The following is a 19,098-nucleotide window of genomic DNA, read 5'->3' on the forward strand; positions in this document are numbered from 1 at the left end:
AAATTGTTTCCAACAATAATGGTCTCATTTAGCAATTCGGAGCCGCGTCTAGATCATGACTTCACTCGGCAGAATCCTGAGATAGAACAGTCGGGATGAGCTTTGAGCGTTCTTCACCGTTTTGTACGAATATATTTGACGATCCATAGAATGGAAATACCTGCCGTCCCAAGCGGGTCAAATAAACAGAACCAAGTATGTCCAGAAACGTAATATGTGTATTCAGAGAGGGGGAAAATAGCGGAAGAAAAAGAGCGGCACGTAAGAAGGAGGGACGCAGAAAAATCGGTAACGGATCGTCCCACCATTTCCAAGCCTTGAACGCGTTCTGCAATTGCGCAATTCGACAATGGCGAATTAGTTTCATTCCAGCCATCAATTCGGAACCTGAAATAACCACGAAAATGATGATGCATCGTACGCAACGGAGCAATCATTTGTCGTGATTTCGTTCCGCCGATTTCTGGTCCTGAGTCTAGGCGCTCTCACGGGTACCGAATTTCATGGGAGTCCTGAATCGCCGAAAGGACCGACCTGGAATAATTTCAGCGATTCGATATAGTTTTTGAATTTCAATACGCGAACCCAACCTTCACGCACGGCCAACTTCTCCTACATGTGCGCGAGATATATACCGCATGCGTGCCCCCATAAAGGCGGATAGGTTTCGGATCCATTCGGACTGCCCTTACAAGGTACCTACTCGTTGACAGTGCATCTGCGCTCGGGATTACGAGATTGGACGCGCTTGGTAGAGACGAACGAATTCATCTCTGGCGGCACTGGGACCACCAAGAGGAAGGCAGTTGAACTATGAAAGAGATTAATCTTCCCTGCAAAACTGCAGTAAGTGCGCCTTTTCACGGGTTCCAGGTTGTCTTAATCAGGACTCTCCGGTAATGAAGTTACGCAATCCCATGGACTGCACTTGGGAGTCTCAAGTCGGATGCCGGTGCGACTGTAAGAGTCGTGAATTGAGCAGCTTGCTCGAGCTCAACGCTTTCCGTTTATGAAAATCAGCGCTGCACGCTACTGCGTTGGCTTTTGGCTATCATAAAATTTCAAGCTGTCAGAATGGACAATAATTACTGACTACCGTTCAAGCACTCGAATCGAAGAACGAGTTCGAGACATACGAAGCAGAGACGACAGGTCGTGACACGATGCGACTCGGACATGTTTGTCCAGCACTCTGGGTCTCGGACGATCGGTACTTCAGGTGGGTATGTTTGCTCGAGCCATCGTTTCTTTCTAACAACTTTTCCCCGTCATGCACCGGGTCCCTTTGTACGCGTGCTCGAATGACGACCCGGTGTATTTGGTTATTTTATTGCCTGGTCAACGAGCCTTGCAGCTTTATTTTCTCGATTCATATTCACAGTTAGTTGCTGCTAAGGCAGCCCTCCAGGCATTAAATATTCTTATACTCATGAAAATTGGGTATCACAACACCTGCAGTGTTCAAGCTTTAAAACGAGCTCGCAAGCTCGCTAAGAAGGACACGAATTATCGCTGCGAGGCGGTGACTACAAGCCGGCACGAGAAAATATGGATAACAGTGCATTTTTTCCCTCCCAAGAGTCCTGACTTTCATTGCCTTTCATGAATCATCTAACGATATAAATAACTTGGATCAAAATTCGCCCATACGATAACACGAAAACAAAACTTATTATACAATTATATTTTGATTGGAGTAATACAGCTGCCACGATCATTTGCGAATATTATGGTGCAACAGGGAACAAGTGGAAGCTGAAAACAGAGAGGCTGAAAGTAACAACAACTCATCTGGGAGTTTAGTGCGCTCATTAATTAGGTTGGTCTGCGTCTGCGAATTTTCCGCTTCCATTATTAAGAAGAATTCTGTAATAATTGCCGCGCGAAATAAAACAGGTCATTTTTCAGCGACGACTTTACCGAATATTTTTTTTGTTCTTTCATTTCCTTTTACTCTACTGCTCCCTCAATTCAACAAGCAATAACAATTTATTTTTTTTCTTTAAACGAACGTGCAGGTAATTAAAGGACGCGTTCTCTCGTGGCAAAATATTTAATTGGCAAGATGCAATCATCGCGTCTCTTCGGGAAAAGGGATCGCGGTGAAAGAAGAAGAAATTAGAGAAGTGGGAAAACAAACGACTTAAAGAAATGAACCGTACTTGGGAAGTGCATTATGTATTATGAGATACTCGGAGGCATAATTACTTATATAATTGGGTCGTAACGCCAATTTGGCTGGGACCCAAATCTTTTCAAATTAAAGCTCTACGGGATGAAATAGAACGCAACGACAGGATGGAATGTGGAGCACCAGCCCGAGCTACCCGCGCAATCATAGGAACACAAAGCGGTTTTATCGTTGTTGGTACGAAAAACGAATAAAACTCATTCAATAGAGATCGTTGGGTATTTCGACCATTTCGAACCGAGCGGCAACCGGACAGTCTGTCATTCCACAAAATAAAACCCATACCAACTCAGGGAGCCACTAATTCCGTTGCTAACAATATGCTTTTGTGTATCGCATCTCAACGCAGGGCCGCAGGGTAGAAGTATATATAACTATAATAACGATCGAGGGGTTCGTTCACGAAAGGAATCTAGTTTGAAAAGGCAAAATTACCGTCGAGTCATTAGGGTGGATCATCCGTGTCAATAATCAGCTGAGGCGAAAATCGAATTCCATATAAATTGGGTCCGGCGCGGGGTAAAATAAATTTCAACATTGTTTTGCCCGAAGTGATTTCCGGTTGGTTGCCAATCAATTTTGGCAATCTCTCAGAAAGCGAGGATCGGAGATCTATACTCGTAATTTCCTCAGAGGTAAGGAAATCATATTCATTGAATTTTCACACACCCCCGAGTCTCACCGCTCCCTCGCTCAACCGTCCAAGCGAAAGGCTAATCTAGGTCGACTGACGTCAGATTTTCTACGGTTCTCGCATCCTAATTAGGGACCGAAAACTGTGTGTAACTGGCAGTCTTGCAGGAACTCTTGACGCAACCTCGTTATTCCTCGCAGCGGAAAGGAAAAGCAGCAACATGGTCGTCTTCCTGTATAATCAACTCCCCGAGGACACAAGATGGAAAAAAAGCAGGGGGAACATTTGAGAAAGACTTTTACCTTGGTTGGGAATATCCCTGCCATTTTTCTACGTAGGACAGTCGTACTCGTATATCTCTGCACGATATATATATTTTTCGTACTGCATCCTGTCCGCGAATAATTACACCTTTTGCGCGAAGCTTGCAAAAATTTTGAGCAAAACTGAATTACAACTTTTTCCTTTTTCCCAGTTTCCGTAACAGGCCAGCGGTGTGCCGTTTTACGAAAGCCTGCAGGATTCTAGCATTTTGTAAAAAGTTTTACAACTCGCGCAGGAAATAACGTGGATTACCTTACTTTACATCCAAGAATAACGCCAGTTGTTCCTTCCCGCGTCGGGAGAGAGTATTTCGTTTGAAGCGCGAAAACCTGCAAAGAGTAGAAGAGACAAAAAGGTAATATTTTCTTTGCTAAACTCATGAGAAATTCATAACGACATGTTTGAAACGAAATCACATTTACTACGGGTTGTATGGAAGATAACAAATAAATATGTGAATAAATTTTGTCTCATACGGTTGGGACCCCGCAAAAAAAATATCGTTTGTGTTCATATATTCCACGAGAAAACGAAACAATCGAGAAGCAACATTCTTACATCATCTCCGCCGTTCGAACCAGACGACAATTCTTACGTCGAGCAATATCTGGTTAGTGGGCCGAAGCAATCACAGGGAATAAACAACAAGTGGAGGCGGGCATTAACGGCACAATGACAGGAAGCACGGCCGCCCTCCAGGAGGGCTTCGACTTGGCTCGACTCGGCGTATTACACGAGGTCCAGTCCGTGGAGTCACTCTATCCCTTGGCAGCACCCCGCACAGCTGGATACAAATTCAATCGGCCCGAGGATTATTATCCTTCTCGCACCTTTCCAGCCCTCCCTCTTCCATCGTTCTCCACGCATCTGTCCCTCTCCTGTTCTCGTCTACGACGCCCACAATTCGTAACAGTCACAACGATCCCATTTCAGGTGCGATTGTGCTATTCTAATTAGAACCGCTACGCGCCATTGGCCATTAAAGCAATGAAAACCAATCCATTCCTTGACACGCCGGCTGGTGGTAGATTTTCGCAGGTGCGGATACACCGCGTGCTTGTATATCGCTTCGAAGTAAACGATGATTCAATTAAACTCTTCATTTCCATCGATGATCCAGATGTAGTTGATATTTACCGTTGGTTATTAAAGCGTAATTTAAACTCGGTGAAAAAACGATGGCCAACTCGGAAACCGCGTCTGAAAATTCTTTAATCAACGAAGCGTCGAGGGAGAGTGTTATGTAAGATGGGCGTCCTTGTCTTTGGAAGCAGCTCGTCTATATTCTTCTATCGCTGAACCGGTGTCGCTTAACGAGCTTTCTACCATCAGCGGGGCGGGAAGCTCGATGGAAACTTTGCTCACTCGCTCGTTCGCGCGAAGCTTCGCCCTGTACAGATATACATCATGCTTAACAAGGACAAATGAAGGAAAGGAACTTTTTCATTGAGCCGAGCGGAGAGGAAACACAGGCAGAGGGAGACGGGACCAAAAATAGCCTTTACATGCGTCCGCCTTGTTTGCTCTTCAAAGTCACACAGATTTCACCCTTTTCTCTCGCTCACATTCTCGTAAAAGGTGAGCAAAATTTTCCGGCCAAGGTTGAATTTCGCACATGACTTATTACGATCGGTTCATCTCTTTTGACAGAATACCATACAGGCACAAATCACAGATACGTATAAAGACGCGGTAGCAACAACTGCAATTTCCAATCTCGCAGCCAACGTCGCGCGAATATTGAGTTTCAGGTGAAAATTTTGATTCAGTCATGAAGCACGAAGAAACTACCCTTGAACACGTCAGCGTGGGCGCGAGGGGGGTTGGCGGGAGTATAACCAAGGCAAAGAACGAAAGCTAGGAGCGCTTGCAAATGAAAATATGAGCCCGTGTTGCGAGCGGTGAAACCGGGATACATAGAGGCACACAGACAGGGCGATGAGGTGTAGCTAGCATGTGCTAGACCACACAGTAGACGCACGACTGCGCTCCTCCTGCACGTAGAAACACTCCCACCAACACCCGGACACCCCGCGTGTAGTTTTCTTGTCGGCTATATTGGATTTTCTACCACGCGTTTTCACCCCCGTCGGGGTTTTCCGGCGGTCGTCGGATGCCTTCGGGGCGAACAACCCCCGCTGACCACCCCCGCCGGCTGCAGTGATGCTGTGTGCTTCGGCAGCCCCGCGAAGCGGGGTTCGGAGCAGAGTTCTGGCGGTTCTGGTGGTTCTGGCGGCACCGTCGACCCGGTCGGACGGGAGAGTTGGAACAGCCAGCAGTCTCCTGCCGCGCGTCGGGATGAACGGTCGCGTCGTCAGAGCACAGCCTCGCCGAGATGTTAATGGAGCCAGACGTACCTCGTAGGTGTCACTGATCCGTCGGTTGTGGGAATGATAAATTATCGCGGCGATTAGCGCCGGCCTGGAGTTGATGATCGGGCGACTGTGCCTCGCGAATCATGAGAATACCCTCGTCGAGGAGATTTGCTGAATCGCCCGCGGTGAGAAGGGCCGACGAGGACGAATGACAACTTTGAACCACCCTGGTTTTTGGAAGGCTTAGAGGAGAGGGAACTCGCCCCGAGATCACGGGATTAATGCTGTCGACTTCGAATCTTCGGAGTACAGGGAAAGTTGGCAAGGATTTCGAGTCTTGATTCGGGTATCCGTTATCTACGGATAACATTCGCTGCTGAGAGAAAATGTTCGGTTTTGTGGCATACGGATCGTTATTTCTATTACTCGGTCATACCGGGCTTCTTTGCTTTCGCGATCTACAGCAGCGACTCTGGCATTGACGCGGAACGTATTTTCTAATCCGAAGTGAACTACTCGGGCCGGATTCGAAGCTTAGGATAGTGCGATTCTTAACCAATTTCCTTTTTCAAAGTTATGTTTCGATTTGCTCTCATCAACGGAAGACAATCGAGCACCGGCTGACACGGTGCGCGACTCGTGTTCGAAATGCGGGAAATTGTGATGAAAATGATGCTTTTTTGGGTGATCAGGATATTGGTTAGCTACAACACGGCCGTGTGCTTCGCGTTGTTCGTCGGCGAGGCCGCCGCGGAGCCTCTTAGATATGCTGCGCCGGAGGACTGTGCATGGCACTCGCATAATTCGGAGGACGAAGTTTCGCTGACCTGTTCGCTTCGCTCGATAAACAGTGAGTTTGACACGACGAACTTTAGCCTGATACCGAGCGAACATACCGCCGTGCTGAAAATAGAATGCGACACCAGTATTCAGACGAAAAGCTCACTTAGCGAGGACAGCTTTGCCCACCTTCACAAACTCCGCGAGCTTCACTTGGACGGATGCAAACTTGCCAACTGGCCCGCGGGCGCTCTTAACGGTCTGAGAAATTTGCGGAACCTCGCCATCAGGACGCGGAACAACGATTATCCTGCCTTTAGCTTGGAACTATTCCCGGACGCGTTCGCCGTCACGCCTCATATAGAAAAATTGGACCTAGCCTCAAACAACATATGGTCCTTTCCGGACCGTCTGTTTTGCCCCCTGTCGGCGTTGGTATATTTGAATGTGTCTGGCAACAGATTACAGGATGTCACGGAGCTCAATTTTCGGGAGACCAGCGAACCCCAGCCGCAATCATTGGTCGCCGACTCCGAGGAACCGCCGACGAGTTCGACCTCGTGTTCCCTGGACATTCAAATCCTTGACGTTTCCTCGAACCACCTCATCGTGCTTCCTTCGAAAGGATTTTCCACTCTGAGACGGTTGAAGGAATTGCGCCTCGCGAGGAACGAGATCAATATGGTCGACGACAAGGCGCTATTCGGTCTTCGGAGCCTTGAGATATTTGATCTGTCAGACAACAGGGTTGTCGCCCTGCCCGCCGAGTTGTTCAGAGACACGGCCAACACTATCAAGGAAATCCACTTGCAGAATAATTCACTGAGTGTTCTCGCGCCCGGTTTGTTTGCCGACTTAAAACAGCTCGTCGCGTTATACTTGTCCAGGAATTCACTGACCAGTGCTTGGTTCAGCTCGACCACGTTTTCGGGTCTGATTAGATTGGTTCTGCTGGATTTGTCGAGGAACAAAATAGCCACGCTGGACCCGGCGCTCTTCAAGGATCTGTACACCGTCCAGATTTTGAATTTGCAAAATAACAAGCTCGAAACCATACCTGCGGACACGTTTTCGCCGATGAGTAACCTGCACACTCTCGTGCTGAAAAATAATCGCCTGACTTACCTGGATGCCTACTCATTGAACGGACTATTCGCGCTGTCTTTGCTGGCTCTTGACTCGAATCACATCGAAGGGATACATCCGGACGCATTTCGAAACTGTTCCAGTCTCCGCGACCTAAATTTGTCGGGTAATAACTTGGACAGCATACCGGCAGCTCTGAAGGACATGCGGATGCTGCGAACGATAGATCTGGGCGAAAATCAGATAAAAAGACTGGTTGATCCGGGGTTTAAGGGTATGTCTAGTTTGTACGGATTGAGATTAATTGGAAACGAAATAGCGAACGTCACGAAAGCAGCTTTCGCCGAGATGCCGGCCTTGCAAATATTGAACCTCGCTAGGAATAAAATCGAGAGAGTGGAGAGCGGTGCTTTCGGGGAGAGTCCAGCGCTTCAGGCTGTTCGTCTAGACGCGAACTTCATTCGGGACATGAGCGGTATATTCATGAACGCTCCGGGTCTGCTGTGGCTGAACATGTCCGACAACGCAATCGAGCACTTCGATTACACCCTGCTTCCGCGGGAGTTGCAGTGGCTCGATATGCACAAGAACAAAATTTCCGACCTGGGCGTCGCCCCGCCGGGACTCCGGATCCAAACCCTGGACGCATCCTTTAATCGAATAACCAAGATTCCGGCCAATTCTTTGCCCGAATCTATAGAGCTACTCTTCCTCAATGACAATCTCATCCACAGTGTTGAACCGCACACGTTCGTGGCTAAGGTGAACCTCACCAGGGTCGATTTGTATGCAAACCAGATCGTGAGCATGGAACTGTCGGCGCTGCAACTCGCCCCGGTGCCACCCGATAGAGCTTTGCCAGAGTTTTACGTTGGCGGAAATCCTTTCCAGTGTGACTGCACCATGGAGTGGCTGCAGAGGATAAACGCGTTAACTTTACGCCAGCATCCGAAAGTTATGGATTTGGCATCGGTGTACTGCCGGCTTCCTTACGATAGGCGAAAGTCGTTCGCACCGCTTCTCGAAGCATCGCCGTCTCAGTTTCTCTGCACCTACAAAACGCACTGTTTCGCTCTCTGCCACTGCTGCGACTTCGACGCCTGCGACTGCGAGATGACTTGTCCTACGAATTGTACCTGCTACCACGACCAATCGTGGTCGGCGAACGTCGTCGACTGTTCGCGGTCCGGCTACACCAACTTGCCAGGACGTCTGCCCATGGACGCTACCGAGGTCTACTTGGACGGCAACGAGTTCGGAGAGCTGACGTCGCACGCCTTCATTGGACGAAAGAACTTGCAGGTTCTCTACGCCAATAACAGCAACATCGTGTCCATTCACAACCACACGTTCAGCGGACTGAAGCGGCTGGTTGTGCTTCATCTTGAAAATAACAAGATAATCACGCTGAGAGGATTGGAGCTGGCCGCTCTGGCCGGCCTCAAGGAACTGTACTTACAAAACAACCTCCTGGTTCATATCGATAACGGGACTTTCCTCCCGCTGAGAGAACTGGAGGTTCTGCGGCTGGAGAACAATCGGCTAACGACATTCGCAGTCTGGCAGCTAGCCCAGAACCCTTACCTGGTGGACATCGGGCTCGTTAATAATCCCTGGAGCTGCGAGTGCGGGTATTTAGGCCGCTTCAGGGAATGGGTCTCCGTTCATAAGGCCAAGATTACCGATCTAGCCCGCGTCTCTTGCGCGCTGGGGTCGCCCCTTGGTATTCACGGAAACTCTTCGGTGATAAATTGCGCCGCGTTGTCCGGTGCTACTCCCGCCATTGAGACACGCCCTCTCGAGGGCTACCTTCCTCTTCTGCTGGCGTCCGCGGCGTTATTCTTCGCGCTGATCGGACTCGTCTGCGGAGCCCTGAGACACAGGCAGACCCTCAGAGCCTGGGCTGCGGGCAGATGCGGCCTGAGAGCCTGCTACAAGACCGCCGCCTTCGAGGAGAGCGACAGACCCTTCGACGCGTATATCTCGTACTCGGCGAAGGACGAGGCGTTCGTATCGAGGTCCCTTGCCCCCGGCCTCGAAATGTCCTACAGACTCTGTCTCCACTACCGCGACCTCGGCTCAGGTTCGAGTGTCGCCGATGCCGTAAACGAGGCGGCCGACTCCTCGCGACGAACCATCCTCGTTCTGTCGAGAAACTTCATCCATGGCGAATGGGCGAGATTTGAGTTTAAAGCAGCGCTCAGAAGCATCCTCAGGGACAAAGGACGCTCGGTTATCTTTCTACTGGTTGGTGGTGTTAGTCCCCAGGATCTCGACTCGGATTTGCGGAAGCGAATTGCCTCCCACACGGTCGTCGCCTGGGGCGAGAAACTCTTCTGGCAAAAGCTCAGATTCGCAATGCCTGATCCACCCGCCTCACTGGTTACCTTAGACAGGGGACTTCCTCCGCCGCCGCTCCCTCCGCCGCCGCATCACCTGTGGGCGTAGCGGATGTTTCAGTGCAGGTGAGTCACATTGTAACATATTTTCAAACTATACGCCATCGCTCAAGGTATCCGATCACCTACCCACGTGGTCTAGGCGGTAATTCGCTCGTTTGCCACGAAGCAGCTGGGAGAATAACAATGACACGAACAATCGTTGACGAAACTATAAAATGACTCTCGCAAACCACAATTACATAGTTCTTGCAAATTAACGTTACAAATCCAAACAGGGAGATCTTTGTTCCTGAGTACGAGAACGAAACAACCTGCAGCTATTCGTCCCACTTCTATTCGTTCGCGTAGGTGGGTAAATTATACAAAGCTGAATATACGCGACTTACGAGTCTAGCAAATAGAACCGCGGTGAATAGCCAGCGTACATATAATTACTGTAAATCTTGGCCAAAACGGCTGACTGCACCCGGTTGGCTAATAAAGTACGAACAAGATGAAGAATATTATTATAGTCGGCGGTGAGTTCCGACGGGATTTGCAGTGTATGTAGAGTCAGGTAGCCGTGTAGCAGGTAGTAAAAATTCGTTATACGTTAACTTGAAGTCATTGCCAAAGATGAGGAAGAAATTTTTTTCTCCCGCAAAATTTGTTAGATGATATCTTATTAGGCTGGCTTTTGCGGGTTTACAAGGGTCGCACAGTTACAAAGGATCACGTGGTTAAATAAGGCAATTTATCCAGGTTTTACGACCTGAGTCAACGGCCTTGTACTCACCGGGCTAACCTCCATTTACCCGAACGTGATCGTCGTATCAGGACTAGGTATGGTACCATTAAAGTAAACTCTCGGCGGTTCTTGATCTACAAATCACATCGAGTGCCTGACCGCGTCGAAACTTTGTAGAAAAAATTATTAAAAAGCACGCGGCAGCTAGACGAGTGTTTACACCTCGGAATTGGAAAGAGTGGCGCGTCTTCGCTACCGTCGTTTCGAACCGACTCCTGACTCGACTAATTTCACGGAGAAAAACTTGGCATGCAAATTTGACGAGTCTCAAGGCGCTGCGCGGTCGTCAGACGAGGAAGAAGGAGACAGGAGAATGCCAGCGGCAAAAGTTTAGCACCAGAGACAAAGATCTACCAAGGCTGGAAATTGTACTAACTGTCTCCTCCAGAAACAGGGAGCCCGGCGTTGATGGCTCCACCTCTGAATCCGGCTAAGAACTTGACTGAATAATAAAACGTTTCCGGGGAATATTTTCACCTTTTTTTTTTCCTCGACGATGCAACGGGGGGAAAGGGATGATATCCGGGACCTTTTTGTTTTTCGACAAACTTAAGTCCCCGGTCTACGGCAAACGATATTTCTATTTCTATAAACGCCGACGTCAAAGGAGACACGCTGATTAGATTGATCGATCGCATGCTTGAAGCGCCTGTTGACTTGACGATAAATAACGCGGCTTTATGAATCACGGACTGTGTAGGTACCCCATGAATAATATCACTACGATTAGTCAGTGTTACAATTCGAATTTTTCTACTTTCAGTATCCAACGCCGCTAGTAAAAGCTTTGTTGAATATTGCCAGCAAGATAAAATGGGAATTATGAATCGAGGAATTTGGCGTACGAACGATAATATTTTCGTCAATGATTAAATGAAGGTATACTTGAGATGAAGAACTTATTTTCTCACAGGCCAAAACAACGTTTCTTTCAGCGGGATAGGCCAGCTTTATTTTCTTAAGCTGGAGCGCTTTTATTTTTCAGCAAGCTTTTGCTCCGTAACGCTCAACCCATTATGAAGCAGAGCTTTCTCGTAATAACGCTTTTCCTTTCGACGCATCTCCACAGCCGCCAGCATGAATCCCGCGTGGCTAATAGTAAGCTCTCAGGGAATTTTCGCGATCTGTCAGACGATTGCCTGCAGTGGTAAGTTGCGTGTGGTTTTGTCTGCTGAAGATGGAAAAAAGCAAAAAAAGCAAAAAAAAAAAAAACTGGAATAGAAAATAAAAAGCCAAGGGTGAAAAAGAAAAGAAAAGAAAACAATTCTGAAGAAGAGCAACGCGATGTCTGGTGCCCAGCAGAAGCGAATGAAAGAATCAGAAATACTCGTAAGCCGATCGGGAGCGGAAAGAAATAAGATTGGGCGCAAGAAGCGAAACACTTCGTACGCGTCCCTCCTTAAATAAGTTGCTGGCCTTTTTACTGCGTTCCTCTCGCCAAAAACAAATCCATTCACCGACTCTGGATTGGGGTGGATTCGCCCGGATTCTGGATAAGCTTCGGAGAGAATCGCGCCCGGCATTAGCCAAGACCCATAATGCACCCGAGACAACAAAGATTGCGTTAAGACACCAACCAGCGGAATGTGCGAGAGCCAGACTTGTCGAACAAAGGGGTTCGAGGTCGATCGCAAGTTTATTTTTATCCCTTGGGTTAGAGGGCTGGTATGAGGCTCTTGAGACAAATTGGCAAACGTATATGAGATTACGACTAATAAATACAATAAACTCTTTAAAGTATCTGCAACTTACTTTATTGCCAACGTGTAGCCTCGTTTCTCGGTACTCGCTTGATTTACCGAGGTAGTTTTCCAGTGTCGCCACGATTTTCTCTTCGACGGAGCGATACTCGAATGAGAAAAAATAAAACCACGAAGATACAAAAACAATAAAAAAAAAGGCGAGAATAAAACGCGGCAAAGTCTCGCACGCTCTTCGGTTACATATTTCTACGACACAATTTTTATTCACATTGTGTACCTTTGGTGGATGTTTCAACGACGGTGAAAAATAGTCGGAACATCGCTTGTGAAAGTTTTGAAAAAGAGTTCATCGTTGGAAAAAAACCGGAAAAGTCTGAATATTTCTTTACATGGTGGCGTCCTCGTGTCTGTCGAAGATAAGAGTCGACCTATGAGACGTGCATGACTCTTGGAAGTTGTGATGCGAAATGATGATGCTCCGGTTTAGTCGACGCTCTGTTCCGTCATCGCGGCTAATCATTGTGAAAATAATGCCAAAACCTGAGAGCTTATCATGGGTCGTTTAGTATTCCTCGGGCATAAAATTTGTTTCGCCGGTGAGACTAACTACCGTTGTGTCGAAGTCAAATAAAGCCATTATTCCGTCGAGAAATCTCGTTCCTGGTGAACCTTGCAAAAATTAACTTTGAAATTTATCGTAGCAACTGTAACACCATTACCTCAGCTTCTCATTGCTCTCTTCACGCCCCTCTCTCACGAAACGCCGCAATTCTCTCGGCCTCGTTTCTGCCGCCGCCTCTGTATTATTTTATGAATATTTTGGAATAAATTCGCTTCTGTGGAAACCGGCGAGTTATAATATTTTTCAAATTATTTTCGAGCGTTCCCGCTTGAGTCACTTATAATTATTCCACTGAACTAGCGATACAGAAGACCTGGCTCATTTGGAAATGTATACACATACACATACCTTTTCAATTGTATTCTCATATGACAAATTACGTCATCACCTTAATCTTTGCTTCAGAGATCGGATTTCCGAAATAAATTAACCAACCATCAAGTGGAGCTAATTATCATTTGTGTGATAATTGGCCTGATTATCTGCAGTTAGGGCTGGATGAAGATTTCATTAACGATTTGGCTTTTGACTTAAGTTACCTCCATCAGAGATCTACAACAGATAAGTTGAAAATTGTTTTCTCACCCTGTTAAATCTGCGCAGACTATAAAGCTGGAAGGATTTAAGTTGAAAAATTCTTGGTGGGAAAAGTTCGTTCGGGTGCCAGAATCCGAAGGCGAGAAAGATCAGTTGAGCTAGCCGTTCTGCTCAGTTGGTCACGAGATGAGAATTTAATCTATTGAACAACCGACGCCTCTTCATGCCCGATTATTGTCCATTCTCTTCATTGTATCTGTATTCGAGCAATTAGCATCGACTAACTTTCTGCTCGCACCTATTCAAAATAAAAACTTTAGCCTGGATTCTGCGTTGTATTTCTCGGCAAGTCTCTTGATAACTATAACGGTAACTTTGAAATGAGCGAAATAAAATAACATTATGGAACCGACAATGTGACGGGCTTTATACGATCCATTTTATCATACCGTCAATGAGATAATGTCCCGGTAGTAAAAAGACCGCACAACGCGGCCTCTGGTTACACACTTTATTCATTGAAATTAATCGTTCTCCAGTTGCAAAGGTATTGTCGAAATAGAAAACACACTGGCAACATACAACGGAGCTTAGATTAGAAGTAGAGAAAAGCTCGGATCAACGCCGTTTTTATCGAGGGCTGGTTCGCACCCCCTGCGGCGAACTCTGACCCAAGGGTAAACGGCATAAACGCAACGGACAGATGGTCACCAACTAGGAACTTGAGCGTGTATCCATTGGACGAAATATCTACTATTCTCGTTTTCACGAGCTTATAGTTAGCCTTCCATACGCAGCGGGGTCTCTTGACAAAGGCTCGAACTCTGACTACGGCTCAACCGATCGGTGATTTTCCAAAGTGAATTTAGAAAGCTGAATTCTCAGTCTAATAGGATCATGACCGAAGTTCAGACGTCAGTTTTTCACATAAGTTTCCAACTCATAGACCTGCGCTCCTCTGCACGAAACGTTCGGATCTGCGGAATTTTCTTTACGCGATGAGTTTTAAAAATCGTTTTCTCGTTCCGAAGGATTCGTCTCGACGTATTCAGGCCCACGTGGCGATAAAGCTCTGCGTAAGGAGAAATAACTATAAAGAAAAGCACTCGTATTTGAAACTGTTCCGTTTCATTGTATTCAATCATTTTAAACAGGCCCAGAAAATCCCCTGCAGGCAAATTTGAACGGGGGAGGACAATTTCCGATAGAGGAATAGAAGACGTTACCGTTATATAACCAGTGGGAGTAATAAAAGCAGAGAACGTGCAAGAGGGACTCGTGCCTCGACGTTAGAGAGGGCCAAGAGAGCGGGGAAGGTGGAGAGGGCGAAGGACGTTGAAAAAAATATAGGGGGGAATAACGTTAATATGAAACACGCGTGCCTGAACAGAAATAAAAGTTTGTTCATAACGCTCTCGCGGGTTTGGCCTGCGCTCAGACGTGCCGCTGAAGCCTGCAGGTCGTGGTAAAAAGGTTGTATCCGGCGTTGTGGCCGCGGGTAGCTCTGTTTTTATAAAAACTTTTCCCCGATACGATACAATTTCTAATAATTATCAAAGTTTCGGTCGACGGTTGCGGTGACTTTCCAACCGCATTATGCGCTACCTATGGGTGTGTACCTAGATGCAACTTATAACTGGTTTAACACCGCTACTCGATTAATACGCACGTACTTCGCGATGAAGGCGTATATATAAATAACCAGTCTCGACGATGGAGCGCAAGTTTAAAGCCACAAGAAGAGATGCGTCAACTTCCATCTTGTGGATCATATCACGACCCCGGCATGTATAGCTGCACCAAAATCGGACGTGTCTACGGATCCGTGAAATATGACGCATGATCGCTCGACAGAGTCCCTGCTGGGCGCTTATCGCCTCCTAAAGTAATAGGACCGTTTATTTAGATAATGGCGATTTATGAAGCAGCGTGTCGAGATTATCTCGTCCAAGTAACGAGGGACGCTAGCGTTCAACGCAGACTTTTATAAGCTACCGGAACCTTCTTCACACCGCGGGAGAAAGCCAAACTACTCGTCGATCACTTTCAACGCACTTCCTAAATCTTGACTCTCAAATGCGCACCTGCTGTGCTTCGATCATTAAATCCTCGGCCAGCCTTCGAACTCCTGTTTGGCAGGACAGCGTTCGATCCAGGTGTGCAGGACATGCGGGAAGGAGATTAGTTTGTTGAAAAATAATCGACGATCCATCCACGGATTTTATCTCATGTATACTTTTCTGCCGAATTGTAAGAGATGATTTTCCTTCCTCCCTTGATCCCATTGATTGAAATAGAACCTGAAGAGAGAATTATTGGTGCACGATTTGAAACACGAGTCAACGTGCACATGAAGGTGCGTTCATTAATCGTTTGTCAATCTATCAGCGAGGGATGTGTCTCGTTAATAATTGAGCTGGCTATGGGCGGTGGTTCTGACCCTACAGGTGAAAGCATTTAATCGCGATTTTTGATCGAAGTAATTGACACTGCGACTGGACGGCGGGATTCCCGGGTGCTTGCTAACCGAATGATCTGCGGCTTGGTCGAGCCATGGGAAAAATGCATGAACGATGTCCCGATGGACTGATAAATTCCCGTTTCTTGCTAGATTTTTTCTCATCAAGATCCCGGACCTAACGCAATTCATCCGCCCTGATGGGCGAACATTTTTCACCTGAATTACAACAGATTGAGGCCGCCTTCTTGCTCGATCGGGAGGGATGATGAAAACAACAACAAAAAAGGGAGAATCGCCGGAAACCCAGAGGTTTAAAAATAAATTTTTTTCTGCTGTACGGTACAACATTCATGTAGTCAGGAAATTTTTTGCTCCCGTCATACATTCGACTTCCAAACAAATGATTAGGCTACTTGTATTTCGGTCACTAAATCGAGGATATTTAAACTCTGGTGATTTTATGAGAACAGTCAAAATATCGAACGATTGAATTTGTGTCAACCCGGTCGTTGCTTACACTCCAAACCGGATTATATCGAAATTCGAACATGCGGCCAACAATGTCGCCTGCACGTAAAGCGTGGATAGGTTGCATCACAGCAAATGATCAGTGTTTGTTGCCACGGCAGTCGGCGGTTCCTGCGAAGGCCTCACGACTGCTTTGATCGTGTAACCAGACTAGAAATGCCAATTAAGCAAATATTATCGGAGCTGGTACCCGCATGCAGAACACCGGGATCGCGGCCTCGAACGTGCGGCCAGAAGGACCGCATGCGGCGGCAAGAGACGAGTACGTGTATCGGTCCGAATGCGAACGCGTACGTTCGGTCGGACGGCTCCAGTTACGGATGTGCAGTCAGCTCCCCGTGAAATCCGCATTATGGGGAAATACGGCCCGCACCCAGACTGCCACCTAAATCAAACGCGTCCCGCCCTTTCCTCCCGCAGGAGCCCCTCCTGATCGCACCCACAGCATCCACTTATTGATTTTTACAGAGTGTCATGTCTCATCTCCGGCCTACTTTCTCTATCGGATATTTTCACGCTCCGCAACTCGTCGACGGACACGGTGGCATACGGCAGACACTTCTCATTCGCGTCCACTTCCGGGCTCTCGAATTACTCGCAGGGCGAGCGTATCTTTGATCTGCGAGATTGGATGATCTAATCAATCGGTGATGCATTGCTGTAGGAACACGTGTTCTGTAGTAAAATTTCAACCGATGTTAAGGACTAATTTAGGATTTTCCCTGATAGCATCTTCCCGTGGATTCGGAATCAGACCCAAAGATACTCGGAAAACTTTCATAGTCTGATGCGAGGGGCTGCTCACTCGTTTATTCCGTGGTTCATCGATTTCCGAAAGGAATCGATTTCTTGTGATTACGCGATTTTCGAAACGCCTGAATCAATGAGATTTCCAGCGATTCCTAGCGATTGCCTATCTGATTTTTTGTAAAATGGTTCAATGATTTCCTAAGTGAGCAGCCCCTCGGTCTGATGTCAATGTAGTCCGTCTTACACGTCCCAGATGGTCTCATCGATGTTTTCATTCGGTTTGCAAATTTCACCGTCATTCTCGATGATACTCTTAAGAGTGAATTCTACTGGTTTTGCAGATTTCATTATCACTCTGCTTCATCAGTGTCTGCGGGGAACCCTCTACTTCGTAGGGCGGGCAGAAAGTGGAAAGTATTCAAGATGAGACTGATTGGTACAATATAATACGCACCGAGAGCTGTGTAGCATTTCCTGAAGCAAAAGTGAAACGTAAATCACTCTTCCAACACTCACCGAGTATCCGTCACGTCTACCTGAATAATTGTGCAAACAGACAAAACGGAAATACTCTGCGGAACAATTCCTGCCGCAGGGATAAATGTGTGGAACTGATTATTAGCTTTTAGTATTTAGCAGTAGCAATATCCCGAGAGTCTATCAAATTGATAGCAAGCACAGCTTGAACAAATCATTCACGGAACACAATATTCGCATAATTCGACAACTGAAGCAGACATTTCAGCTAAATTGTTCACAGCGCGTCATAATGTTTTGAATAAATAACAGGCAAGGGTGAATTCATCTACATAACGAAGAGTTTTTGGATCGTGGAAAAAGGGTAATGTGAAACGGATTTTATTCATTTCGAAACGAAATTCCAGAGCTCCGAGTTTTTTTTTCCCCCCTCTCATTCCTCTCTTCCCTTGTTCGGAAACGCGGGGTGCTGAGGCCATCGCTACATACGGTCGAGTCAGAACGAACTGACACCGCGAAACGTCCATATGGAATCCATCTGTAGACAGTTGGACACAATTACGTCTAGTAATTGGGGACAGTCAACCATATGGCCAGAGTGTTCCTCCCGTTCTGCACATCCAGGAACAGTTCCCGACCACGGCAAGCAATCTGCCTGAAGAGGCACAGGAGCGTTAAACGCGTGGTGCGAATATTCCCGGTTCGACGGAATCGCTTCCTTCCTTTTCAATGGTCGGATTTAATTAAATTGATGGTACCTCTCTCTACGTTTGTATTATTTTCCAATCTCTTGCTGTTGCTCTCTTGTATTTTTTTATTTACAAAATTGCAGTTTTGAAATTGCGAACGGAACCTCGATCTGTTTTTTTTTTTTTTTTGTTTTTCATCACTTTATTGATCAGATCGCTGCGATGTGGTTTATTAATTCACTAGTTTCTTTCATTACATTAATTTTGATTCGAGTTGAACTATTATTTGCATCACCATGATTTGGCCTACATATTAAGTACACATTTTCGTCTGTGCGAAGCGTCGAGCGCAGCTTCGCTGCACCATTCGCGCACTTTCCATCGCTCGAATATCTCGTTCTTCCCATTTTTTTCATACATTTTATTTACCGTTATTTACCCACGTTTCATTTTACATTTTCATTCTTCCTCCTCCCAGCAGCGATCGAGGGAAAACCTGACTCAACTCACGCGGTATACACTTTTTCGTCACTTACCTATTCTGCCGGAATAACCGATCAGAGTTCGAATTCTACCCGCGGAGCCTTCGCCATAACAGGTTTAGGACGGGGTCGTGATATGAGAATGCGGCAACCGGTGATGGATGGCTGTGCTATAGGTTACGCGTCGCTTGTACGGCGGTATGCCGCCCCGTCTTCCGCCTTCCACCCCCGCTCGGTTATAGAGGTTGGCTGGTTTTGTGGGGTCGTTTAGTTCTCGCTATACTGCAGCAGCATGGGGGATTCACCGTAGTCAGCGCAAACTTGACCTAA

The 19,098-nt window shown here is 46.9% G+C and overlaps 1 protein-coding gene across 3 annotated transcripts in view; it reads left to right on the plus strand.

The window, feature by feature from the left end:
• Positions 1-5,354: 5,354 nt before the first annotated feature.
• Positions 5,355-19,098, plus strand: part of LOC124179812 (toll-like receptor 6) — a 98,213-nt gene continuing 84,469 nt past the window's right edge. Inside the window, exons 1-2 of one of the 3 annotated variants that reach the window (XM_046564576.1) lie at positions 5,355-9,795; positions 11,283-11,356. In XM_046564576.1, coding sequence (XP_046420532.1) covers positions 6,113-9,778 — 3,666 coding nt within the window. In that variant the 5' untranslated portion in view covers positions 5,355-6,112 and the 3' untranslated portion in view covers positions 9,779-9,795; positions 11,283-11,356. Of the gene's footprint in view, positions 9,796-11,282; positions 11,357-19,098 lie in introns of those variants that run through there. The other 2 variants (XM_046564575.1, XM_046564574.1) reach the window with 2 other exon arrangements.

This window comes from Neodiprion fabricii, chromosome 4 (assembly GCF_021155785.1).
Source record: "Neodiprion fabricii isolate iyNeoFabr1 chromosome 4, iyNeoFabr1.1, whole genome shotgun sequence".
Lineage (NCBI taxonomy): Eukaryota > Metazoa > Arthropoda > Insecta > Hymenoptera > Diprionidae > Neodiprion > Neodiprion fabricii.